Source organism: Pimephales promelas, chromosome 14 (genome assembly GCF_988280905.1).
Source record: "Pimephales promelas chromosome 14, fPimPro1.hap1.1, whole genome shotgun sequence".
NCBI classification, from domain to species: domain Eukaryota; kingdom Metazoa; phylum Chordata; class Actinopteri; order Cypriniformes; family Leuciscidae; genus Pimephales; species Pimephales promelas.
In genome coordinates this window covers 10,333,478-10,360,895 of record NC_142782.1, presented here as the reverse complement: position 1 = coordinate 10,360,895, position 27,418 = coordinate 10,333,478, and the positions used below count along the sequence as shown (strand labels likewise).

At 40.0% G+C, this 27,418-nt stretch overlaps 2 protein-coding genes and 1 pseudogene across 3 annotated transcripts in view; all 3 read left to right on the top strand.

Annotated features, from left to right (window-relative positions):
- The first annotated feature begins 5,205 nt into the window (after window positions 1–5,205).
- Window positions 5,206–5,644, top strand: LOC148973673 (dual specificity protein phosphatase 26-like; annotated as a pseudogene).
- A 768-nt stretch (window positions 5,645–6,412) lies between these two features.
- On the top strand, window positions 6,413–12,217 carry rsph14 (radial spoke head 14 homolog). 2 transcript variants are annotated; one of them, XM_039665521.2, is made up of 7 exons: window positions 6,413–6,476; window positions 6,640–6,869; window positions 7,026–7,128; window positions 8,159–8,277; window positions 8,366–8,591; window positions 8,681–8,817; window positions 11,853–12,217. In XM_039665521.2, exons 2-7 carry the CDS (start codon window positions 6,671–6,673, stop codon window positions 12,089–12,091), a joined length of 1,023 nt encoding a protein of 340 aa, XP_039521455.2. In that variant the 5' UTR covers window positions 6,413–6,476; window positions 6,640–6,670; the 3' UTR covers window positions 12,092–12,217. The 2 variants fall into 2 exon arrangements, with proteins under 2 accessions (XP_039521455.2, XP_039521456.2); XM_039665522.2 differs by lacking the exon at window positions 6,413–6,476 and having other exon boundaries at window positions 6,570–6,869.
- A 798-nt stretch (window positions 12,218–13,015) lies between these two features.
- Window positions 13,016–27,418, top strand: part of LOC120474868 (dematin) — a gene marked incomplete at its 3' end in the record, with an annotated part of 57,737 nt that continues 43,334 nt past the window's right edge. Inside the window, exon 1 of the mRNA XM_089119386.1 lies at window positions 13,016–13,037. The remainder of the gene's footprint in view (window positions 13,038–27,418) is intronic.

Below are 27,418 nucleotides of genomic sequence, written 5' to 3'. Positions count from 1 at the left end.
TGTGGCAGTGTGGCTGACTCTTTGACAGTACCCCCTCCTCCATGGCCGGCTCCTGACAGCTGATGGACTCTGTGACGGCCTCGATCTCAGGGGGCTGAGCGGTCAGGGTGATCTTTGTGGAACTGGGTCATCTCGATACACCAATGAGCGTTTTTCTGGACCATATCCCTCCCAGTCGATCAGGTACTCAAGGCAGCCACCCCGCCGCCGTGCGTCAAGGATGGTATGTAATTCGGGGCATACTCTGCCCAGGGGAGGTAGCGGCTCCAGCTGGGTCATTGGTCAGCTTACTTTGTTGGTCTCTTGGATCTTGCGCTCAGTCTGGCCGTTGGTTTGTGGATGGTAACCCGATGGTAGATTCACTGAGAAGTTTGAAAAAGGCCTTCCACGCCTGAGGGATGAAATGGGGACCCAATACCCGATACAATATCTTCTGGTAGAACATAATGACGGAATAGTTGTTGGAACAGGAGTTCTGCGGATTCGAATGCGGTGGGTAGGCCCTTGATAGGGAGTTTACAGGCCTTGGAGAAGGAAGGTCTGTCATGAAGTCAATGCCAAGGTGGGACCAGGGACATCTGGGTATCGGCAGAGGTACCAACTTTCCCTCAGGTAGCTTCCTTGGCGTGTTGGTGATGGCACATGCTGAGCATTTCTGACGTATTGGGAGATATCCTGCCACATGTTGGCCCACCAGTAGTGATCCTGTAGGAGTGAGAAGGTTCGCTGGCTGCCTGGGTCTTCAAAGCCCGGAGAGGTGTGTGAGGGACAGACGGCAGGCAGATGGTTCATACAGCCATCCCTCAGGACCTCCTTGCAGAGGCTTGGAGAATCTGATCAAAGAGGCACCATTGGATTGGGCAGGCTTCCATGGCTGGAGGGAGAACATGTTCTGGAGGACAGGATTCAGGTTCAGGATGATACAGACGGGATAAGGCATCCGCCTTGCAATTCTTGGTACCGGGTCACAGCCCAGCGGCTTGCCGAGGATGGTGTGAATAGCTAATTCTTGTGAGCAGCGTTTCCTCTGGAGGTTGAGTCTTTAGAGAAGTTGATGAGAGATTCAAGTTCCCTGCAGACACGGAGTTGAACTTTTGAGGTTAGAATTTGGACAGGACAGAGATGCAACTTTGGGCAAAAACTGGATGGTACTCACAGCTGGGCGTGGTGGTCGTATCGGGCATTTGGTTATGATATGACCTTCTCCCCCACAATACAGACACAAGTGCTGTGGTAGTCTTCTTTGATGCTCAGCATTGGACAGATGGTAAGTGTCTACATGCATGCGTTCTGGTGCTGGAAGGGCGATAGATGGAGAGATGGGTGGAGGATGCGAAGCAGGTTGATCCAATAGGTGGACCGAAAGACGTTGAGAGATACGCAGAGCTTTCTGAATGAAACTCTCCAAACCGGCGATGTCACCCCATTACCCAGTCCTCTTTAAGACCAATGAACCAATGAAGGGGGCCTTTCATCCCCCTTCCTCCGTTGCGGAGATGAAGATTCGATGTCCATCTCGGCATCAGAAAAGAACTGGGCAACGTTGGAGCAGGACCACCCTGACACAGAAGGCCCCACAGACCTCCAAGAGGAGCTCACCAGGGTCCTTGACAAGGCTGTTTAGGAGCTCGACCTCGTGTAACATATACTCGTGGGGATATGTGTGTTATATAGCCATTAACTATCGCTATAGAAGGTGGTAAATAATGATTGGGCTACAGAAGATAAGGGTTCGTTTCAGGGAGGTATTGAGAGAGTAAATAATAATAAAGAAAATAATAATTTCTAAATGAAGTATAGCATTATTTACAAAGCAGTTATTTAAGAGTTGTCAGTCATTCAATCACTTAGAAACTGTAAGTAAATACAGGTAGTTATAAAGCGTTTAGTAGTGGTCAGTTTTTTTGTGAGCTCATCTAAAGTGAGGACTATTCATGCCTTGTAAAGCATTTATAAAGGAGATTTAAAGGTGCATCAATCTTCTAAACAGTAAAATGTAACAACACAACACTGTGATACAGAACATAGAAATATTTAACAGCCTTTAAATCTCCTTTATAAATGATTTAAGGCATGAGTAGTCCTCACTTTAGATGAGCTCACAAATATAGTTAACTGAGCACTACTAAATGCTTTATAACTACCCAAATTAACCCTGAATTACAGCATAAATATGTGTTAATAAAGCATTTATTAACACACTCAGTAACCATCACTAAATGTCTCAATAATAAGACGTATAAATGTACATTTAAATAGTTTATTAGTCATTTACTTACACGCTCTAAGTAATCTTATGAACCACTGACAACTCTTAAATAACTGGTTTATAAAAAATGCAATTCTTCATTTAGAAATGATAAATTGATCATTAATAAAGTATGAAAATACAATTATTAAACAAATTGTAGATATGCTTTTAAATCAAGATGAAAGCATTTATAGCTGTATTTATAAACTGCTTATTAATGTCTATTAATGCTTTATGAATGATGAATTAACGGTTTACTCGTGCTTAACTAATGATTATTAGCGTGCAGTTATTAAAGTGTTACCGGAACAAAGCCTTAATGATGCTGGAGGATAATACTGGCTGGACCCTGAACCAATCTGGCTCTGCGCTTGTGTGGATCTTCCTTCACCATGGGCGAAGTTGAGGAGGATCCGATCCACCCTTAAAACTTTTTTGGGTGGAGGCTATTCAGCCAGACCGCACCATCAGCCAGCACAATAGATGGTTTGCAGTCACGTGATTGTGTTGACGCGCGGAATGCAGATGGAGGGCAAGGAGTGAAGAGCGCAATGGACGAGATGGAGGAAAATCCGTACTGCACTATTTTAGACGCTATTACAAGAGAATTATATAAACAGAAAATCAAAACATATATTGGACGTGATCCTTACGTTATGAAGAGGACCGATTTTCAACTGAATTGAGAGATTTGCCTGCCATCGAGGCTGTAGATATCAGCAACTAACTCAGACATACTTTGACTTTACAAAGTTCGGAAACTGGTACGTTACACAAACAGCCACAGAAGTGTATTTAAACACCTGAATAATGTAATTATAAGCCACATAAATAATGTATTAACTCACATTTGACGAAGTGATCATTGCACACACACACACACACAGGCATTTTCCCATTCGGCTCCTCCCGACCGCAGACGTAGGTTTGCAGGGCATTTTTCCCGGTGTTTTTCTGTCAATTTCTTGTATCTTCCACCCTTATGAACAACAACTTTTGGCACACGATAAAAACTCCTCATGGTTTGATCGATTTGAGCAACTATGAACGACGCAAAACATAGGCATTTTGAGTTTGTTATAGTGCTTCCTAAATATAGAAAATCACTTCCTGCCCTCCATCAGCACTTTTCATGCACTGCAATATTTACATGAATCATTCAGCAAAACATTTCTAACATTTGTTATCTCGGTTATTTACAGATACGTTAATGAAGTGACATGATGTACAATGCAGCTAGAAGCTAATGTTAACATTTTCTAATGTTAAGGTAACGTTACGTTAGAGGTGTTAAAGATACCGTTCAAATATGTTGTTGACTTAGAACAGATGTAGCCATTTTTGTTTAATTCTTGTTTAATTTATCCATGTTTAGTTGGTGTTGTGGTCTTCCGTATTACTTAATCCAGAGTAGACACTTATCTCGGTTGAGAAAGGGTAAAAAAAAACACACCGTTGCCCAGCCTCTTGGGATAGTGTTGGAGTTGCAAGTACCCCATGCTCACCATTTGACCATTTTAAACTTAAAATGACAAGAAAAAAATATATAAAAACGATTGAAAACTCACTAACTGAGTGGAGAGGATTGGCGTCCAAGCTGACCGATCCACAAATGACATCTGTCCGATCAGCTGCTATTCCGAGATTTTCAGCGTTTTCAAATCCCCAGTCTGCCGAAGCAGAGACTGTTCACGTCACGTCTGCCCATGTCACGTCTGCCGAGGCTGAGACTGTTCACATCACGTCTGCCGAGTCAGAGACTGTTCACGTCATGCCTATCGAGCCAGAGACTGTTCACGTCATGGCTGCCCAGTTAGAGACTGTTCACGTCATGTCTGCTTTGCTGGCCATTATGGACACAGCCATGTGGTGTGTGTGGGCTTATGCCCGAGCCGGTGTCTCCGGACAAGATGGCCGCCCCTGAGCCGGTGTCTGTTCCTGAGCCAGTGTCTGTTCCTGAGCCGGTGTTCGCATTCCGCCCCCTGAACTGCCTGCTCCGCCCTGGTCCCCTGAACTGTCTGCTCCGCCTTGGTTGACTGCACTGCTGGCGCCGCCCATGCTCCACAGCCAGCCGCCACCCACGTTCCAAAGCCCAGGTCCACCCATGCTCCACGACCCAGGTCCGCCGTTACCATATCCTATAGTCCCGTTCCTCCTGGCCCCAAATAGACGCTGAAGCTGCGGCTAAAATTGGTAACTTGTTCACACATTTACTATTTTCTACAAAGTAAATGGCTCATAGTGCACTACAACAATTCAGACCATGCAAATATGCTTTCCATTGGGGTGAATTAAGTCTAATGATTTCACGTTAGTGTCATGCCAACTGCCACGGCCCGCCCCGCACAGTCTGCTCCGGTCCAGAGACACGATAGCTCAAAGCAGATCATATGCGTGAGTCGGCACAGAAGACAAAACGTATCAGACCCATCTGAATTCTGCCCAGAATGCTACATTTTAAAGCGATATGAAGGAGCTTTGGAGGTGAAACGGTTAGAGATTAGGAAGAAACTGTGACTTTACCGAGTTCAACGGCTCTGGCCGAGCTGTAATATAAACGAAACACTATTGGCTATTTAAAAAAGGAGAGTAGCTGTTGTGTCCCGCCCTGTCTTTTGAGCATTTAACATAGGCCTAGTCATTGTTATTTCTAGATAGAAAATTGTCTTTCTGGCCAAAGAACATTTTAGAGTGTCCATCACTTTAAAATTAGAATCTTCAAAATCACAAAGATAATAATATAAACAGTTTTATGAAACTGTTAGTTCCATCAACAAGAGCAATCTATCAACAAATCAAATGTAATACCTGCAAAAAATTGTTCTGGTGACATTTTATAATTCACACGTTCAAGAATAATGCAATAATAATGCTGTGTGATGCATTTTCTCTTCGCTAGGGGCTATGAATTATAGCTATGAAATATAGCTGTGAATTAAGCAGAGCTAAGAAGTATGCAACTCACCCGTGTCCTGAACTGCGCCCAAAGCTCCAGACATGATGGTGAGATTTATTATGGGATGGGCATCATGCACATGGGCATAGTCACATATGATTCACCCATGTATGACATAAGTGCCCACTTTAACGATGGGGTTGAGTTTATACATACAGCACTGGAAGAGGGAGGTAAGTGGTTGTGTGTACAAAACCTAACCCAGTCTGCCTTAGAAGAAATAAGCAGCTACCTATATTTTTCAGTCAAAGGCAAAATCCTGGTTCACTGTCAAGTTGGAGTGAGTCGGTCTGCAACTAGTTTTGGCATATCTCATGCTAAAACAAAACATGACGCTGACAGAGGCAATCAAGAAGGTGAAAGAAAGAAGAGGCATCTACCCTAACCCAGGCTTCCTCAGACAACTGATGAACATTCACATTAAATTATATGGCTAAGACGCACTATCACTGTTAGTTAAAATGAAAATCGAGGGGAGAGAAGAAATATGGAGCAATGTAGGTTTTGTACGGGTCTTTAAAATAAAGTTTAAATGAGCGTATTAAAATTAACACACCTGACAACTTTTTATCTTATCTTTAGCTTTTTTTTTTAATAGATCAAAAAACAAATATTCAACATGAACGATTGTGCATAAAAAAAGAGAAAACCATCTACATAATATAGATGGTAACACTTTACAATAAGGTCTCATCACAAATACAACTTTTGATTTCAATAATGTATTAGTAAATGTTGAAGTTAACATTATTTAAGATAAGAAGTAACTTATGCAACCTTATTGTAAAGTGTTACCAAATAAATATATAAAAATCAAATAAATACAATGTAGAGCTCACAAATGTTTTTATAGTTTTTTTTGTTTTGTTTTTTCAAAGAGTCTCTTTTACTGTGTGTAGGCCTACAGCCTTTATTCAGTCAACTAAACCACAAAGTTGGGTTTTTAATTAGTAAACTTGCATGTATAAATGTGAAATTTATTTATAAGTTAAAAAATAAAAGTAGCTAGATTAATTAAATATGCAGTGACGCCAAAAAGAACACTATGTCATAAAAGTGATCATAGAGGTCTTGAATATCGAATATTTTCAGTGATACATGTGTAGGGCTATAGTGTAGTAGGGCCGAGTAGGGCCTATTTCTCTTGTTGAAGGAATTACGGAGTTTACGTTACGACTTGAAGAGCGATGCGTTAATTCCGTAGTTACCATAGCAAACTAACTATACAAGGGGGGAAAGCAGAGGACCTTATTATAACCAGCGAATAAGGTAATATCATCCTTAACGCTTCTGATTTTGAACATGCAAATAAATTAGGAATACTAGTTTTACATTTTGAATATATAATGACATGATGAACCCTTAAAAATCCTGCAATCTTGAGTCGGCCATTAAAACAAATAACTTTTTGACATTATAAACACATTTAAAGAAATCGCATTTGAATCACCCTGTCGACGAAGATGGCAAGTCCGCAAACAACCGAACAGCCCCCGCCGCATATTGACCCGACACAAGCGCCGGTCGCTTTCGGGAACTGGGCGCTTCCAAAGCTGATCATGGAACTGCAAGACGTCGAGCTGTTTACCCGGCAGAGGGCGCTCGCTGCTCTCTGCGAACTCGTCCATGACAGCGAGCGCGCATATGAAGCCATTCTCAGTGGTAAACACATCTTCAATAACCCTTTTGTCCATAAAAAATAAAATGATATTGAAGGGAACATTATAATTAGAAATTTGTGCATTTATTCAAACTTTTTGAAGATATCACACACTTTTTTGTGCCCCGGTGTATATCAACCATAACATTTCTTGATAGGATGTATGGAAAGACTCAAGGTTTTGCTGCAAGATGAGGATAACTTAGTCAGGGTCAAAACTACTGAAGTGCTTTATGTGCTTGCTTCACACAGCTTGGGAAGGTGAGTCATACAAGAGTCCGTGGGCATATTTTTCTTGTGTTGTAGTTTGTGTATGCTTTTGGCATGTGAATGTGCTTGGCCGTGTAGTAGCCTATGTGTTTTTTTTTATATAAATTAAAATAAATATATTTTCTATGTTGTGACAGAGTAGGTGGATCCTTAACAGGATTCAACGACAGTGACTAATATTTATTTAAGTATATTATATTATATGTAGAATATTTATCATTTAATTAGATGTTAGGTCTTTACATCATTTGTACAAAAATAAATTATGTAAACGTATAACTAGTTTACAGCTAAAATGTAATTAAACTACCGTTCAAAAGTTTGGATCACAAAGGTACTATTTAAAGATAGCCTACTTTTAATACTTTTATTCAACAAGGCATTGAATTGATAAATTGACTGTAAATTTAAATTAAATTGAAACTGAAAACAGAATATTACAAAAATAAATATATTTGAAATAAGTGTTGTTCTTTTGAGCTTTCTGTTCATCAATCCTGAAACTTTATTCATTATTATGGTTTCCACAAAAATATTAATCAGCACAACTGTACTAAATAAGCATTTTAGAATAATGTAGCGAGTAGTGATACTGAAAATTCAGCTTTGCATCACAAGAATATATTATAATTGAAATACTTTATTATATACGTTATTTTAAATTGTAAACAAAAAAAACACTTCAAAATATTACTGCATTTACTGCATTTTTTATCAAATAAATGCAGTGTTGGTGAGCAGAAGAGACTTCTTCAAAAACATCTGACATAAGCACACTTTTGCAGCCAAAAAATAAAAAAATAAAAAAATGTGACTATGCTCTTGATGGTTTAATAATAAAATATCAAGAAAGGATTGTATTTCCAATAGTTATTTCTGATCAAAGGATATTTTATTGTCCAACACTTTTTGAATATTTAATATCACAAGAATGGATGTGAATGGCTTTAAAATGCGACTGAAATACTTGCAACACAAGTCATTTTGGCAAGTTTGACTAAATGTAATTGTGTTCACACAGAGATGCCTTTTTAAAATTTGACATTGTGGGTCCCCTTGCAAACCTGTTAGAGGACCCTGATAATGCCTGTCGTAAAAATGTGCACCAGGCACTCAATAGGATCGCTGAATTTCCCTCAGGTGACTATTGTTTCTTATACTTCTGTTTCACAGTCAATTTATTGCCGAAGCTTTTCATTTTAAGAGTCCTCTGTTATATCCTCTACAGGAGCAGTATTTATGGTGTGTATGGGGCTGGTGCCCAGATTGGTGCTGAAGGTCTCAGATGAAGAAGAGAACATCCGTGCTTTAATTCTCTCCACATTAAGCTCCTGTGTGAGTGTGAATGCCCTGCCTGCACTGGAGAGTGATGTGATCCCGGTCCTGAAAGATCAGCTGTCTCACCCGTCCCCCGCCATCCGCCAGGCAGCCACATCTGCCTTAATGGGAATCAGGTAGGCAGCATGGCACCCAACAGTCTAGTTTGGGTTAAGTTCACTAAAAGGTAAAAAAAGAAACCCTGGAATATCTCTCCTGTTCTCAGTGTGCCTGCAGATGGGAAGATGAAGGTGTGTGAGGAGGATCTTCTGCCCATGTTGGTCAAGTTGTTGTCAGATGAGGACCAAGGGGTTGTCGCTAATGCTGCAGGGACGATTATGTACACAGCTGTTATCACTAAGGGTCAGCACAAATTCAACTTTGTGGATGTTTGTCATTTTTTGGTCAATCAATGAATGAAGCTAGTTAGAAACACTTTAACATCTGTTATAGACACTTAACACTTAAGTAGGGATAATTCACCCCAAAATGAAAATTCTGTAATAATCTATTCACCATCATGTTGCCCCAAACCTCTTTGAGTTTGTTCTTTATTCTGTGGAATGTTAATATAGATTTAAAAAAAAAAGACTTTTAAATGTTTTAAAGTCAATGGCCACCAAAACTTTTTGGTTACCATTCTTCAAAATATTCTCTTCTGAAGAAGAGTAAAAGACATACAGGTTTGAAACATGAGGGTGAGTAAATGATAACAGATATTTCATTTTTAGGTGAATCATTCCTTTAAAACCTCTGTTGATGTTATTTATGCACATATTTTAGATCAGGGGTTTTCACACTCTTTGAGAAAAAGGTGCAACACTCACTACAAACATAACTGACGTAATTTCTTTAAACCAATATAGTTTCGGCCAACTTAAAGGTCTTCATTAGATATCAAATATTTCTCAGGCAAACAGAATTTTAAAAGAACCTTTACAAAGGCAACAGGTAGTGGCTTTCAAATAAGATTAACAACCAATCGCAAAAATACATAGTGAAAACAATGTATCTACACTTTCAGGAAAAAAGGTACAAAAGCTGTCACTTGGACAGTACCCTTCAAAAGGGTTCTAATGGCGCTTTTCCACTGCTGGTACGGCTCAGTACGGTTTGGCTCGGCGCGGCACGGTTCGGCTCGCTTCGCTTTTCCACTGTGTGGTACGACTCGGCTCAACATGGCACGGCTCGGTTCGCTTTAGCTCGGTTGCTTTTCCACTGCAGTTAGTACCGCTTTAAAGTGGGTGGGATTATAGACTGAACGATAACAGCGATGGCTGTTACTGGCTATTTAAATCTAGCGGGTTTGGTTCCTCATGTTGATGTCTATTTGTAGCAAATACAATGACGCTGGTACTGACGATTCTGTCTGACCAATCAGTGATCTGCAGTATTTCACGTCACGTCATCTGACGTTCACGTCAGCATTTCAACCTCAACAGACCAGGTACCATTTAAAGCGAGCCATACCGTACCGTACCATGCAGCGCCACATGCGAGCCGTACCAAGCCGAGCCATACAGAACCATGCAGTGGAAAAGCGCCAAAGTGTGCAGTGGAAAAGTGCCATAATATGTACCATTTAGGTACTAATATGTACAGTTTTGTTACCAATTCGCCTTTGGCTAAGCCACGCCCTAGAATGTAAATTGACCAATCACAGCGCAGCCAAGAACGAGCTCCCACAGAGGTCCGACACTTTTTCACAGCGCTCCATTGACTTTCAACACAGGCGTCTCGTATTTTTGGTCTCGGCAGGCTATTACCGTCGTAGTTTTATCAAAAATATGGTTAAACGCAACACAGATCAACAACATTGCTAAACACTAAATAATCCCAACTGAGCAAGCTCAAAGCAAGCCAAAAGCAAGGCGACAGTGGCAAGGAACCAAAGTCCATCAGATTGGATGGAGAAAAAACCTTGGGAGAACCCAGGCTCAGTCGGGGGCCAGTTCTCCTCTGGCTTACATTCATATTGTTTAAATATAAATATTAAATATAAATATTGTTTATGAATAAAACGGCGCCATAACATATCGCAGGCGTTGAGTCGTCTCTTCACAGGCGTTGAGTCGTCTCATCACAGGCGTTGGGGCATCCGAAATCCCCGTGAGAGGCTGGACACAAAACTGGACCTGACGAACGCCATTTTTCTCGGGACAAGCGTCCCGAGATAACAGCAGAAAGGCAGATGGGAAATAATTAGCATAGCTGATGTTCATAATGATTTCCGTTATAACTCACAAACTCTCCGTAACCTGAACTCTCCGCAACCCAACCATACGCGCCGAATTAGTGCCTAATTAGTACATAGTGTACTATACATAGTGTACTATGTACTAATTAGTACATTACTGTAGTACACAGTGTTGTAGTCGAGACCAGCTCACTCGAGTCCGAGTCCATAGAGGGTCGAGTCCGAGTCGAGACCAAAGAGAGTGGATAACCTAAGGTTGGGTCTCAAACCAGACTTAAAGATATCTTCAAGAATATGTGAAATATTTGGTGGTAATAATAAAATTGGCACCATACTCAAACAATAAACCAAATATACCATGGAATCATGTACACTGTAATGGTAAAAACCCCACATAGTGGTGTAAAGGCAATTTTATTCTAAATATGACTTACAATTATTACAATCAGTAAGTGCTCTTTCACATAACATTACTGCACACAAATTCTGTGTGGCTCTTATATGCAAACTGAATTAGGGATGATAAGGCAGACATTTTCAAGTCAGCAATCATTGGACGTTTCAATCAAACAACAATTTAAAGAAATATTAACATACAGTAATAATCATGACATATTTTGAATGGGAATCGAGTGGACTCTGGAATAAGTCCCGACTCTAAAAGAGTCCCGACTCCCAATATGTTCGAGTACGTGTCAATTCCGAGTCAAAATGCACACAAGTCCATGACAAGACCGAGTCCATTAAAATATGGTCTCGAGAACGAGTCCAAGTCTCGAGTGCACAACACTAGTACATAGTACACCAATACCCTTTTAGGGACTAAAATGCACACTTTAGGTACAAAGGTGTACCTTCTGAAAAGGTACCACCACAGTGACAGCTTTTGTACTTTTTTTTCTAAGACTAAAATTTTTCTATAGAAAATCAGAAAAGTTTACCTAAACCTCTCTCAAACTGATGTTCTATTACATAGCTTTTTTCTACTCCCCATCAAAGTAAATTTAGATCATGAACCCAAGAAGAAACGGCGTTGAATATTGAATAAAATAATTATAATTTCAAAGAAATTCTAGAAGCAGTGGGAATATCAAATGTTGTTAGGTTTTTTTGTTATCATTTTTTTAATGTATTTTTGCACTATTTTTTCCCCTCTGTATTAGATTAAACATGCAAGATCTTATTTTCTGCCTGTTTATAGGTAAGTACGAGGCACTGGACGCAGGTGCCATCGCCCCTCTGATGCGGCTGGTGGTCAGTGAGAATATAGCAGTGTGTGCCAATGCCCTCCGTGCCCTTACAGTCCTAGCAGAGGTTCCTAGGGCCCGGGCACAGATGCTGGAGCATGTGCCTCTGCTGAAGTCTAGACTCACACACCCTAACTCCATCATCCAGAGAGCTGCCTCCACTGCCATTGAAGTCATTTCCTGGAAACCATGAGGAAGAGTTCTCCTGATAAGATATAAATAAAACTAAATGAGTAACCACTTAAAACACATTAATTTAAGAAAATGTCATGAGTATTAATTTAAAAGAACAGAATAAAAATAATAATGAAGAATTCTGAAGGATGTCACGTTTATGTTTGTTCAAAGTGCAAAAACTTTTTATAGATAAGCTGCACAGCAAATATTTTAATTTGCGTTTGTAACTGAAATGCTTCTATCGGAAGGCCTATGTAATATTGTTTTGGTGTGGTTTAATCCCAGTGTAGTGCAATTGTGCAGTGTCATGTTTTCCGAATACCCCTCGGTGCGGCGAATGGATTGAACCAGCGGTCAACGGCAGCGAGCACGTTCTCGCTATCTGTCACGCGACATGCGGAGTCACGACAGATAAATATTGGTGGCTGGTTGTTGGCATCCAACCAGTCCGAGCCAATACAGGGTACGCGCCTGCTCCGTTCTAGAAAGTCATATTTATTTTGTAGAATTAAACTGGAGGATTATATCGCAGGGAGAAGCGCGGGGTGCAGGCTGTATATTTTTTTGGATCACATTTGCTGGATAGGTAAGTTTATACTTAACACATAGCCTACTAGTGTCTTATTGAATACATTCTAGTAAAATTATTTTGGTCAGCGCAAGAAATTCTACGTGATTGAACCGCGATTCCGCCACGAGTGCCACCGGTCTGTTACTATAGCATATCTATAAAATTTCATATGTTAGGCTACTTAAAATCGAACAGTAATATTAAAGGAAAACAGAGCAAGTGTACGTTATGATGTGATGTGTCTGGTTATTCGTCAACCTAAAATCACAAATCGCCACAGGATTGATGCAGTCGGCGAGATTATGGCAGTGGATGATGCGATACTTTTACATAACACAGGCGATAGAGACGGAGAACAGGTGCCTATGGCAAGCCGACTAAACACTTAATAGTAGGCTATCTGGTTTTATGTCATTATCGCTTGTAATGTGTTATGTGTATGTTATTATAATCCTAAAATAACTAGGCTAGAATCTTTCTCAGTTTCACTAGTAGCCATCTGTTCACTTGAGACTTTTGCTGCGAATGCGATGCAATATCCTTGTAATCAGTAACGAAATTTTACTTTATTTAACTTGGTTCTGGCTAGTATGCATTTTTTTATTCATTATGCTAGTAACTCAAGAGCTGCTAGTATAGCCTATACCCAAGCTTTACTTTTACTAGTACGTGTACTTACTCATCATATCTATTCAATGCTGTTTGTTTATGAGACAGAAAATGTGTTCCTAGAATTACGTAATATAGACTATTACGGTCCCACTAAAATGTGATTGTAACAATAGGAATCTACTACACTACTCTGTAATAACTGCTAATGTCTAATCAGTTACTTCCAAAATAAAATGGAACAGATAACTATGTTGTGAATACTTAACAACCAATGATACAAACAAATACTTACATTTGTTATATAAGTTTAAATATTAGCCAAATTGTGTTTTGAATACATATTTTGTTTATTTTGTTACTGGTTACAGGTATTATGAATTGCAGCAAAAGTCTCAATTGAACAGTGAATCTGAAAAAGATTCCAGTTCTTTTAGGTTTATTTAATACTCATGAGTGAATGTTGGGGTCTGACCCACTGACTCCTATGGAATATAGCCTACATGTCACCAAGTATTAGTGAATAATTTCAATAGATATTAGTCACTATAGATATAAGTACAAGTATATAATAAATTAAATTAAAAATATGTATATAGCTACTATGTCACTATTAGATTTCTAGAAATTTACTTGCCGTTCAAAAAGTAGTGCTCTTAAATAATTGACGTTAGGAGCTCAGAAAAATCTTTTAGAATATTCTCAACCATTTTACATCCTGCTTTTTGTAAATAGTAATATGTTTGCATACAGTTGTTTGTTAGTTGTGTCAACAGAAAAAATCATACTGTAAGGCTCATCAAGAATTTTGTGCCAGTAGTTGCAGAGTTGTTTTAAATTTCGTCTGAAATCTCAGAGGAATGTGCGGGTGTTAATTACTGAGAGACCGTCAAACTCCTGATTATGAGAGATCTTAATTATCAGTAGTTGATGTGTAATAATATACATACAGTAAACTCTCTTTGTTAGAGGTTTCTGAACCCAATTAACCGATGGTCCTTAATACCAACTACTCCTTAAAGTCTACCTAAGCTCTTCTAAGCAGACATCTGCTTGAACATATCTATTTATATATCACTTTATCAAACACCCACATTTCAGATTATGTAATACACCTGACATCCATACCATTGAGAGGATGAAGGTATGTGGCTGGCCAATATAATGGAGATCTGTGGATTAATTGACCACATGTAGCAGGCCATCTGTTTACTGAAAAGCATCCATCTGCTGTGTGATGATTCATCAACCAGCTTCTTAACGCTTATTAAAGACATCTCTGAAACCCACTATGAATCACAGACAATAAGCCCTGTACCTACTATGAGGCTAAATCAGTAGGTGTTGAAAAACAGGTTTGTTTTTATGTGAAATACATATTCATGAGTTATGGATCGGAATGCATAAGCAATTTTATTCTAGGGACACATAAAGGTGTGTATTACATTGTCACTCTCATTAAAACAGGGACCACCGTAGACCATGGCAACAGGTTGTCATGACGACAAACTTTATGCTTTTTAACAAGCATGATGTGCTGGGATATTGCATAAATAGTGCACAATGTTTAGTGTAAACATTGGTTTGGTGTTAGATGAAGTCTAAGATTTGTTTGAAGAGACATGAGCCTTTTTGTCAAATTCACCCACCGGATGGATTTGATTACAGCCTTAGGACAGAATAAAGCAAAGATTTATGTGTAGTCTTTTGTACTCGCTCTTCAAGCTTCTTAACCAGGGAGGGATTACATAGGACCCTTCTAGAGGATTTTAATTAAAATGTGACCAACCATTGCAATCTGATCTGTGCATGCACGAATGTATAGGAATAAGAGAGGTGTACAAAGGGAATGTGGGTATGTTGATGGATAAGTGAAGGCAACTGATTGTGTAGTTGATTATTCCATTCATAATTGTTTTTTTAAGGGTTCAATGTACAATATTCAGTAATGATGAGCATTTCAAGAATTGATTTGAGCATTTCTTGACTGGATTATTGGCGTCCTCATTCAGATATGATTGACCGTTTATAAGGAGTGTCAAGCTTTAGCCTGGTGTAATAGGCTGCGTGAGATAGATTGATTCCTGAAGTGGAAAGAAGAGGAATGGTGGCAAACGCTTAAGTTTAGGGACGGCAGATAGGATGGGAGTGGGATATAGAGAGAAAACACAGCGAGATCCATATATACCCCATCACCATTTCAGTGATGTCTTTAAGTTTCTTTTGGGGTCCCCCTCCTGTTTTTGGATATTTCCTCTTAAATATTTATTTTTTGGCATCTTGTTGCAACATGTTTTTGTATTTTTGCAACGCTCTGCACAATGGTCGGATTAACGCTGTTAACTGTCGTAGCAATCTTTTTCCAAATAAAACATTTCTTCTTGTTACTACTTCCTGCACTAAATTTCCAAAGTAAAATGTCCTTGTTACTGTTATACTTTTATGCTGGGGTAAACGGCAATGAGCAGTTCAATGCGCTTACTTGATCCGCCATGTTTTTGTTTTGAAAAGTGTCTTATTTTACCCAGAAAGCATTGCAGTGTAGTCCTACTTAAGATAGTCAGAGTCTTAAGTGCTTTGTGCGATGGTCTGATTTAGATGTCGGTCTGAAGTCTGACTATCTTCTTTATCTAAGCCATAGTCAAATTTTCTCTTTTTGAAACCTACCAGCCCCTTATTAAGCCCTTCAAAAGGTAAAATAAACCCCCAGAAGTTGGCCTCGAGATTTCACGTAGTGAAACTGCGCAAAGCTTCTAGATTGTACGTCACACAAATTGTACGTCACAAAATGGCTTAGATAAAGAAGATAGTCAGACTTCAGACCGACATCTAAATCATCACACATGTGACCAGCGTCGGCCAATAGTGAGCCTAAAACACAGAACCGTTGCGCAGTTCCACTACGTGAAATCTCAAGGTCAACAGAGAAGGAAATAAATAGTTGAATAAAGTCGTTATTTTTGTTTGTTTTTTTGTGCACAAAAAGTATTCTCGTTGCTTGATAAATTTAAGATTGAGCCATTTTAGTCACTCGGACTATTTTAACAATGTCTTTAAAGGGGTCATGAACTGGCTTTTTAAATTTTATTATATTGTTGTCTGAGGTAAAGTTATGACGTTCGCTTGGTTTTTGCATTCAAAAACATCAAAATGAATAAGTAATAGGTTATTTTCTACCCTAGTTTTGAGCCCAGCTCAGAAACGCTCGGTTTTTATGGGCGCCTCGCACTGAAGACTTGGAAGTAAACGCCCATTGCTGTGAGTGGATAACAGTTTTGCATATTATAATAAGTTTCAACTCACCCGTCGATGCACTTGGGGGAAATTGTCCAGTGTTGAAATCCAGTGTTGTAAAATGGCAACCGGAATGATTCGCCCATACTTGCTCGACCCAGAGTCCGTGTGTTGCACAATTCCTGTCAGATCGGACGGACAATGTTTTACCTCATCAGCTGCAACATCATTAAAAATAAAGTTTATCCATGCAGTCCTATTGGAATCCAGAGGAAGCTTATGCAGCGACTGTCTTTTTCCACAACCAGGCACTGCACAATATTTTGTATTGCTCGGTAGCTCAATCCCGTTTGTCATCACAAGGTAGGCCTATGTTATTTAGTCGGTGGGCGGGGCTAAACCGGCCGTGTTGAAGTAGGCGTTGATCTTCTTCTACGGGGGTGGTGTTTTATCCTCCTTGATGTCATAGTTCCCCACTTTGAAAAACAAGTCGTTTGCTAAGGCTGGTGTCAATAAAAGCTTTTATTGGACTAACAAGGACGTTTTCAGTTCTGAAACTTACAGGATATTCTTATAATATGATGACCTCTTAGATGTTAAAAGCTTAAGGAAAATTTGATTTCTCAGTTCATCACCCCTTTAATAACTTTTGGGCCGGCCAGTTTCGATCCCTTGAGATGCCTATGGAGGAGTGATTCAGCACTCAGATTTAATCAGAAATATCTTAATTTGTGTTCCGAGGGTGAACGAAAGTCTTACGGGGCTGGAACAACATGAGGGTGAGTAATTACTGACAGAATTTTCATTTTGGGGTGAACTAACTCTTTAACTGCACCGCAAAGGCCCTTGGGTCAACTTTCATGGAGCAGACATTGTAAACTCACTTTGCCAAACCTCAAGACTGCAAATATTATGATAAATCAGGAAAATTTTACTGCGTAAACAGGTGTTTAGGAAAGTGATGGTTTGTCTCAATGTATAAGTTAGATAGCATTTACCTCAGTTAAATTAAAGCTACACCTCTGTGCCTGTGGCCATCATCTGCTACAGAGAATTTGTTGACCAGTGGTCCAACAAGAAGGTCATGTTAAAGTTTTATATAAAAGTAAGATACATTTGTGCATTTATTTCTATGAAACTGACTTAAGGCATACAGCATGTCTCCTGACTGTGTGTGTGAGTGAGAGTGTGTGAGCAGGTCACACTATATCCTCTCTTATCTTTCACAGCAGCTTGCTGGTCATGTGTTTTTGCTGAACTAAGATAAGTGTGTTTCTCTCTGAGATGAAACGCAAGGATCTGTTTTGGAGGATAGCCTGAAAATGACAGGCAGCAAATAGAGACAAACACGTAATGAAGCCTCATGTGACAACATGATTTATGTTATAACTTCCAGAAAGTTATCGGATATAGCTATCTAAGCTGGTGTAGCTAGCCTGATTTGGGACTTCGGTAAAAGATTAATTTTAAATTTCCATGTAAATTTTATTTTACATGCTTTTAGAAATGGGTTTACTAAGAGGTCATTTAAAGTAATTCAAATGCAAATAAGCAATTGATTCATTTTAATTTCTGTGGCTGGTTGTTATGTAGAATTTATTGGTCGACTGTCAACTCATTGATTTTTATTTTTTTCATCGGCAACTCACTGATGCTGATGTCAATTTCATCATCAGTTAGATGGCTCTCTTTGTTTGCTCAGTGTATTTAAGCCCATTTTATTTAAGCCTTCCTGGTCGATTCTTGTTGATGCATTGTGTTATTTTGCTTCTGTGATTTTTCCAGTGTTTCTGAGTTTTGTTTCGCTTCATAAATATTGAGATTTTCATTGTTTTCATTGTGCACTGCTACCATCACACAATATGAGCGGCCGTGATTACTATTCCAGTAGGTTTATCACTTCTGGGGATGGAAACTTCAGACAAATAACCATCTAGCTGTTGAGCTTGTCACCTGCCTGACATTTGAGAAAGATTTGTGAGAGTGTATTTAAATACGGCCAAGTGCATAATCTAGCAGAAATATGGCTACAATCTGATCACATACATATATAGTAGTCTAAGAACAGAATAGCCTACCTATTATTATTATTTGTGGCACTTTCTTGCAGGATTTCACTGAACATATCAGACAACTTGGGTGCATGCCCCTCATCTGGTGCAGAGAGACAAATCTTTTTTCTGGGCTCTGATCTCCTTCTCCTGCCCTGGGCGCTGCTCTGTGCGCTGCTCCGTCTTCACGCGGGTTCTCAGCATTCATCGCGGCCTGTATCATTTCTCGTGCAGGCTGCTTTATTTCCGGATCAAGTACAGTCACACTTTAGATTGGTCGATATGCCAGGTGTCGAACATATTGGCGAATGCGTCAGAAATGGCTGCTGCTGACCCTCGAAACTCTTGTGAATGGAGCAGAATCTTTTGCAGCTGGAAATCAGCGTCAGACTGAGCATACTGGTAATGCTAAGTTCTGAGCTCCATATGTTGGCGTGAAACTAATTTCTGAAATATCTGCAGCTATATGCTCATGGACGTGAGTTGCAAGTGCAACAACATTAAACAGCTCAGGTAAATACACCTCTGAGAAATGTCATCTGCTCGGCATGACATAACGGGGCTCAATGTGCTCGTTCATCCTACAAAATCCCACATCATCCCTCTCCTCGGACGGCACGCCAAATACGCATACCATTCTATCTGACTTATTTGTAAGTGTGAACTCGTGAACTGAACGATAACAGATACAAATCTCAAGATGATCTCCGTATGCAGGTGGAAAAAAGATTCACAAAGAATGATTCTGACAACATGGAAATGACCATAATGAACATGTTTAGCAGGTAGGGATATGTAGTCTAACGATTCAACTCACAATGTGACACAATTCACGATACTGGTTTCACAATACGATTTACTCACATTTTTTTTTCTTTCAAATTAAGATTTAAGACAAATTAGAAATTAAAAAGTGTCATTTTCTTTCTCGAATTGAAATATTGAAAATTGAAATATATTTTATGTAATAACACTAAATTGACATTTTAAAACAAATTTACTCCAATGAGATGGGGTTTTTTTCAGGAGGAGGTTGTTTCAGCTCAGTTTGTCTGTTTCAGGAGGGTGGAACGTGTTCTGTAAGGTGCATTACTGAGTGGGAGACTGTACTGTGTGTTTTGGCAGGTCAGTATGGATTCTGGTAGTGGAAGCTTTATTGGTGTTGTTGAGTGTGGTGAAGTGGGAGCAAAGTCTTCTGTGAAGTGGTGTTTTGAGAGTCAAGGTTTTCAGGGGTTTTGTGTCTGTTCGGGGTTTGCATTCTCACAACTTGTCCCTCTACCAATGGCTGTAGTAGGTGACTTGATGTGTCGTAGTATGGCTTTTTGGTCTATTAAAGGGCACCTATTATGCCCCTTTTTACAAGATGTAATATTGGTCTCTGGTGTCCCTAGAATGTATTTGTGAAGTTTCAGCTCAAAATACCCCACAGTTAATTTATTATAACCATTTGAAAATCTCATTTTGGGGCCTGCTTAAAAATGACCTGTTTCAGAGGTATACGGCTTTAAATGCAAATGAGCTGCATATCCTTGCCCTGCCTTTGGATGAGGGCGTAACTTGATACCTATGGCAGTCGGTAAGCAGAAGGGCTAAGAGAGTGAGAGACGCGCTGTTTTGAATGTCATTCAGCGTACGTTTGAATCGGAATATATAAATAGTACGAAGAGACTCTGGCAGAATAAACATAAATGAGAATGGACCAGTACGTCTCGGTATGGTTATTTGATATATTTATGTACTTTAGCGTTGTAATCGCGTTCCCTTTAAAAAGATGGGCATGTGCAACACACACACACAGACACACATAAACACTAATGCTGGCGCAATTTTTTTGAAATTACATACACATACTGTGATAAAGTTTGCTACGTACAAGCGAAATTACATTTATGCGAGGGACGGGGACCTGTGGCGTCATGTTTACTTGTCATACGGGTGCTTCTGTGGCAAATGTGAGGAGATGGCTAACATACAGAACAACAACATATATGCAGTTTTTAATACAATTTCTTTAAATATATATAAACGTGTGGTTACACACTATACAAACAAGGTTTAAATTATATAGCCTACACAGACATTCTACAACGACAACAACTTTAGACGCATTTGTTGTTGAATTGGCTGACATTGACTGAAAAGACTATTTGCTCAAAAATCATAAAACACACTTACTGTTACTGGATGTGACGGTGGATCGCAAACAGTAGATGACGATCCACAGTTGAGGATTAACTTTTAAGCTACAACAACAGGATTAACCCACGAGTCCACGACAGAACACTTATGTTTCCAAGAGACATTACCGGCTGTCGTCGTTGAAACAATGGAGGATGTGTGTACAGATCACCGAGGGCGGGGTCTAGGCCACAGCCACACTGTCAATCAACCCCCTGTATCCCGTTCTACGTCACAAAGAGCTGAATCTCAGAACAGCTCGTTCTGAGGCAGTGCATATGATTTATTGAGATTGTAAAAAAACCTTTGGGTGGATTTTTATCATTCTAGGGTGGTTTTGCTCACACACTGCCAACACACATTTATGTTCAAACACCATGTAAAAGTGAATTTTCCATAATAGGTGCCCTTTAAGGAGCAATGCAGTGACTTGGTGGGCATTTTTGGGGGCTGGTTCCAACAGTCTAGAATTAACACGAATGGCTGGCCGTGTCTGTCGTGACAACAGGCGTTGCGCTGGGAAACCCTACATCGCGGTAAATGTTTCTCAGGTTTAGGAGGTTAAGAAATATATCCATGCCATTTCTGTGAGATTTCTCCATCAGCTGTTTCGCACCGCTCTTTCTGCCAGGCCATTTGACTTTGGGAACTCTGGACTACTGGTGACAAGAGGTGTAAAGTCTAGGTTCAGAAAGTAGAAGTCCTCCTCAGTATTTTGTTCCAATCACCTGGATTTGCAAATTAGCACAGTTTTTTCAGCCAGGAGATATAACTAATTAGTGAAATTAGCTGGCTGAGTACATGGGTGGAATAAACATATGGAAGGACTTTTACTTTTTGAACCCTGGACTTTACACCTCTGCTGGTGACATGATGTCGCAGAGAAGGTCAATCGCATATTACCAACCTGAGTATGAGTTCACAAGCACGAGATCATTTTGGCCGACCATATCTGTTGCCACAGTAGACCAAGGCAGGTTTTGAACTAGGTATGGTTAGAGACATAATCCACATAATCCACATAGTCCACTGTGAGAGACATAATCTAAAAAAAATAAATCCAGATATCACAATGTATGATTTTTTAACTATTTATTTGTATGATACAGCTGCAAATAAGTATTTGAACACCTGAGAAAATCAATGTTAATATTTGGTACAGTAGCCTTTGTTTGCAATTACAGAGGTCAAACGTTTCCTGTAGTTTTTCACAAGGTTTGCACACACTGCAGGAGGGATTTTGTCCCACTCCTCCACACAGATCTTCTGTAGATCAGTCAGGTTTCTGGGCTGTCGCTGAGAAACACGGAGTTTGAGCTCCCTCCAAAGATTCTCTATTGGGTTTAGGTCTGTAGACTGACTAGGCCACATCAGAACCTTGATATGCTTCTTAAAGAGCCACTCCTCCTTGGTTATCCTGGCTGTGTGCTTCGGGTCATTGTCATGTTGGAAGACCCAGCCTCAACCCATCTTCAATGCTCTAACTGAGGGAAGGAGGTTGCTCCCCAAAATCTCGCAATACATGACCCCGGTCATCCTCTCCTTAATACAGTGCAGTCGCCCTGTCCCATGTGCAGAAAAACACCCCCAAAGCATGATGCTACCACCCCCATGCTTCACAGTAGGGATGGTGTTCTTGGGATGGGACTCATCATTCTTCTTCCTCCAAGTTAGTGGAATTATGACCAAAAAGTTATATTTTGGTCTCATCCGATCTAACCACATAACTTTCTCCCATGACTCCTCTGGATCATCCAAATTGTCATTGGCAAACTTAAGATGGCTCTGACATGTGCTGGTTTAAGCAGGGGAACCTTCCGTGTCATGAATGATTTCAAACCATGACGTCTTAGTGTATTACCAACAGTAACCTTGGAAACGGTGGTCCCAGTTCTTTTCAGGTCATTGACCAGCTCCTCCCGTGTAGTTCTGGGCTGATTTCTCACCTTTCTTAGGATCATTGAGACCCAACGAAGTGAGATCTTGCATGGAGCCCCAGTCCGAGGGAGATTGACAGTCATGTTTAGCTTCTTCCATTTTCTAAAGATTGCTCCAACACGACCTTTTTTCCACCAAGTAGCTTGCAAAGACTGCCATGTGTACAATAATTGTCAATAATTGTACAGGGGTATCCTGAAAACAACTGCTCGATTGAGTGCTGGAACACCCTGTTTGCTGAGTTTTTGCTGAATGGCATACAAAAACATCTACAGTGCCCAAATGGAGTGCTGAATGTGGTCATCATGGAGGACTTGTGGGTGAATATGCCAGAATAAGTTCTGGGATGCTACTTCCTGTACTCTGCTTAGGGTAATGGGGTATTTATAAGGCAGTGTTAAGATCTTTTGGGTTGATACACAGTAGGGGTGGGGGAAAATCAATTCTTAGATGCATCGCGATGCGGACGTGTATGATTCTGAATTGATTCACAAATATCAAAAATAATATACGTAATATTTGTAGAACGCAAAAGACGGAACTCTGAAGCGCGGAAGTGCAGTGCCCGGAACGTCTGTGTCGTCTGTGTCAAAAGAGACGCGATGGCTGAGCGAGAAATCCAAACACCCTCCTCGTTAAAAGCTGACGTGTAAATATTTTGGCTTCTATGAAGTTGAACGGGGTGGAGCTGGACAAGAGCCACACTTTTTGTAAGATTTGTAGAATAAAACGAAAATATTTCGGAAGCACAACAAATATAAGAAGCCATATGACTCGTTTTCACCCAGAGGAAAAACACTCGGTTGTACCGGTCGTTTTTATATTATTAATTTACTACAAGTATGCTGCTAGTTCAGGCACACATTTTATTTTCCTGTTGGTTATTTGCAATGTTAATAAAATATATTGTATGTTAATTCTTTATGGGTCATTACTTGGTCATTTTAAAGCAAAGTATTTATAGTCACACATAGTGTTAATTTCGTTAACGAAAACTAAACGAAAATATTTTCGTCAACGCACATTTTTCACCGAACGAAAACTAGACGAGACGAGACTAAAATCCCCACTAATAAACAATAACTGGGAGTAAATCAGAAATAATTTTCGTAGACTAATAAAGACGAGACGAAAATGCAGTTCGGTAAATAAAGACTGGGCTAAAATCTATGGACATTTTAGTTCACGAACAAAGACGAGACGAAAATTACATATTATTATATGATATGTTTTTGTTTTGTCAAATCCTGTCTCCTCCTCCGCCGCCTCCTCCTCGTCAGCTCTTCCGCCACACACCCACCCACTTTCAAACCTGGAGCGGGCGGGCACAGTCAGTCAGAGTAGCCTACACAACACATGGAGCAGACAGGAGCTGGATTCACGGTGAGGCGGCGGCGACAGGTTAAAAGTAAAACATGCTTTGCACGGGGCTCGGGAGAAAGAAGAGACGTGATATATGGACACATTTTGTTACAATGATAAACTAACTAATGATGGCTAACTTAGCATTTAGTATCCAGGCTGGCTATGTTACGTTACAGCTTCTTAGCACGTAGCGACCGTAGCCACTTGTTGATAGAATTGTATGTGAAGTTAAAAAATGCTAACTTAGATATGTTATACTGGCCGGGCAACTATAGTTTCAGTTAAATTTGATTAAAGCAGACAGACGCTTTAAAAAGATTAGTTAAAAAGATTTCATACGTTCTAGCAAGCTATGCCTAGTTTCACCTTAAATACTGTACCTTTATATACCATGTGAACTAGCTGGCAGGAAAGCACTTTTGTTGTTTTAGTTGGAGTTTTTTTTTTTTCTCAAATCTATTTATTTTATTATTCTATGTGAACTAGCTTTAAACAGCCAGCACTTGTGTTAAGTTCATAATACACTTTTATTTTATTTATTTGTTTCCTTTGTCAGGTGTATTTTATTTGTTTTAATGCAAGCATGTGTTTGTCCTTGAACCTTAACAATGTTCAAAATAAATATGCAAATATTGTCAGAACATCTTCCATGTCTGCATGTGTTCCTTAAAATTGTGTTTTTTATCAAAAAGATGAGAGAAAATGTTGAATTGTGAAATAATTTTAGGAAATGTTAAATATTATCTGCTGACAAAAAAGTAAAAGGTTAAAATGATGTCCTGACTAAAACTAGACTAAAATGTTGACAGTTTTTTTTTTACTAAAACTAAACTAATAAAATTATGTTTTCTTGGACTAAAATAAAGACTAAAATGCTCGACTTATAGTCGACTAAAACTAGACTAAATAAAAATGGGATGATGTCGACTAAATGTGATAAAAACTAACAAGCGATGCTGAAACTGGACTAAAACTGAAACTAAATTTAAAAATGGCTGGTAAAATTAACACTAGTCACACAACCACACAATAAAAAGATTCAGATAATCGATAATGGCTTCAGCATCGAATCGCAGCCCTCTGAATCGTAATCAAAACGAATTGTGAGGTGCCTAGCGATTCCCACCCCTAATACACAGCCTGATTTCTTTTCTGACCTTTTTGTGTATAAACACATAGATGAGACCCAATCTGACGGTTCTGAGACTGTTGTTTTGACGCATGCGGTCCTGGGCTGCTTTGACACGCTGGGGTCCACTGTCATGGAATACGTAATTGAAAGTTCTCTGAGGTTGGGGTAAATAATTATTTTATACTCAGTAAGAATGTCTTCAGTACTGCTGTCCATACTGACATGATGCACACCTGTGCTGATTGTAACGATCCCCATGTTAAGCCATGCACAAAATCCTAACATTGGTTGGACATCTTGATCCACCAAGAAGATGATAATTTTGCCCACACTGCAATTATGAGACAAAGCGTTTTTTTTTATTTTACTTCCACTATAAGCTACAAGGTTAGGTGTTTTTGATTGTTTCTCTGGCCATGTTGGCAATTTGTTCGAAAGGTTTTTGTGGGTTAACTGCTCTGGCATGTGAGGGCACTTGTCAAATTCCATGGCATCAACATAAAAAGGTGTCATCATGATCAGGGTCATGGTCAATTTTCTATGTCGAGTTTGTGTACTGCTTTCCTGTGGTTAAATTTCTTCTGATCAAACTGACTAAATGCTTTACAACATTTCTTGTTATGATTCATTTTCTTGCAGTTATGTTGTCCGAAAGCTGGACATTTCTGTGCTGCATTATAATTTCTACAATTTCTGCAATTGGTTATTTTTGGTGAATCATGTTGTTCTGTTCTTTGTTTAGCTATATCAAAAATTCATACTCTTTGTCACCGATATTTCCATCAAAAGTGAGCGGGTCTGGTATTTTAAAACAGTCCACGGTTGTCACTCACTGCGTAGTCTTGAGAAAACTTTCACGAGCAGTCTATGTTCCCCTTCAGGGACTACCGCTGCGTGTAATCGCAGTGGGAACGCCCCCAGCGTAACGCGTCTGAAGCATGAATGAAATCAGTCAATGGAGAAAATGAGCGTACGGCGAGTGACGTCATCAACCAGGAAGCTATAAATATCCCCTGAGCGCACAAGGCGCCAGGTCTGTTACTTCAGCAAGCTCTGTGTGTGTCTGAATTCTTTCGATTGTGTTTGTCTGTTCTGTCAGGAATTTTTCACTATATATATATATATATATATATATATATTAAAAAAACAAAATGAGTGAGAAAAGAGAACAGTATAGGAAGTGTGTTCCCCCCTGTACACGATACATCATGGGTGGGGATTCACACGAGTTATGTGTGGCTTGTTTGGGAGTGCAGCATGCCTAGTCGGCTCTCGAGGGAGTCGATTGTGAGCACTGCGAGTGCTTTCCTCTGCGAACTTTGCGCTCGCGGTGATTGCTCTTCAAGGAGAGCGGAATGCTGCGAGCTCCCCAAGGCTCGGGTCCCGCTTCTGTTGAGGCAGGGTGGCGATGCTTGTCTTGGGGAATCGCAGATGGATCTCACCGGCGACGTTGAGATGGGCCCCGCCCTATCTCAGCTTTCTTCGGCGGGATCTAGTGCCTCTCACTCGGCTCTGGAAGCACGTGCTGCGGCGGTTACTTCTGCCAGGGTGGAGGCACATGTGATGATGATGTTGGCTTAAAACTATCCAGTTCTGTGGAGCTGGATGTTGAAAGTTTTGCATCAGAGAAAACTAGTTCGTCACACTATACTGTTAAGGAAGAAAGGTTGATGGATGTGTTATCTCGTTCTGTTGAAAAGCTCAGTATCGAGTGGCCAGCTGATAGACAGGATTCTAAAATCAAAAGTAAATTAGATGAAAGATTTCTGTCTGCACAACCTCAACCTTCTCGTCGGTGCTTGCCGTTCTTCCCAGATCTTCATGCTGAGGTGTCGAAGACCTGGATTAGACCGGTTTCTAGCAGAGTTTACATAAATCAGTCAAATGCGTATGGTAACATCTTTGGTGCTAAATCTGCTGGTTATGTGACAATGCGGAAGGCGGAGGAGACGGTCGCGAGCTATCTCTCTCCTGCCTCGACATCTTCACTTAAAGCACTGGCGCTTCCATCCAGACCACTAAAATACACTTCTGCGCTGGTGGGGAAGGCTTACTCGGCGGCTGGGCAGGCGGCTGCGTGTTTACAAACTATGGCCATTAGGGGTGTAACGGTACATGTATTCGTATTGAACCGTTTCGGTTCGAGGCTTCCGGTTCGGTACGCATACAAACCGAACGATTGCTTGGACCATTTTTCCTGCCGGCAAAATTCGTGCTGACGTGGCCAACACAACGTTGCACAACATCAAATGACAAGCGTAATGA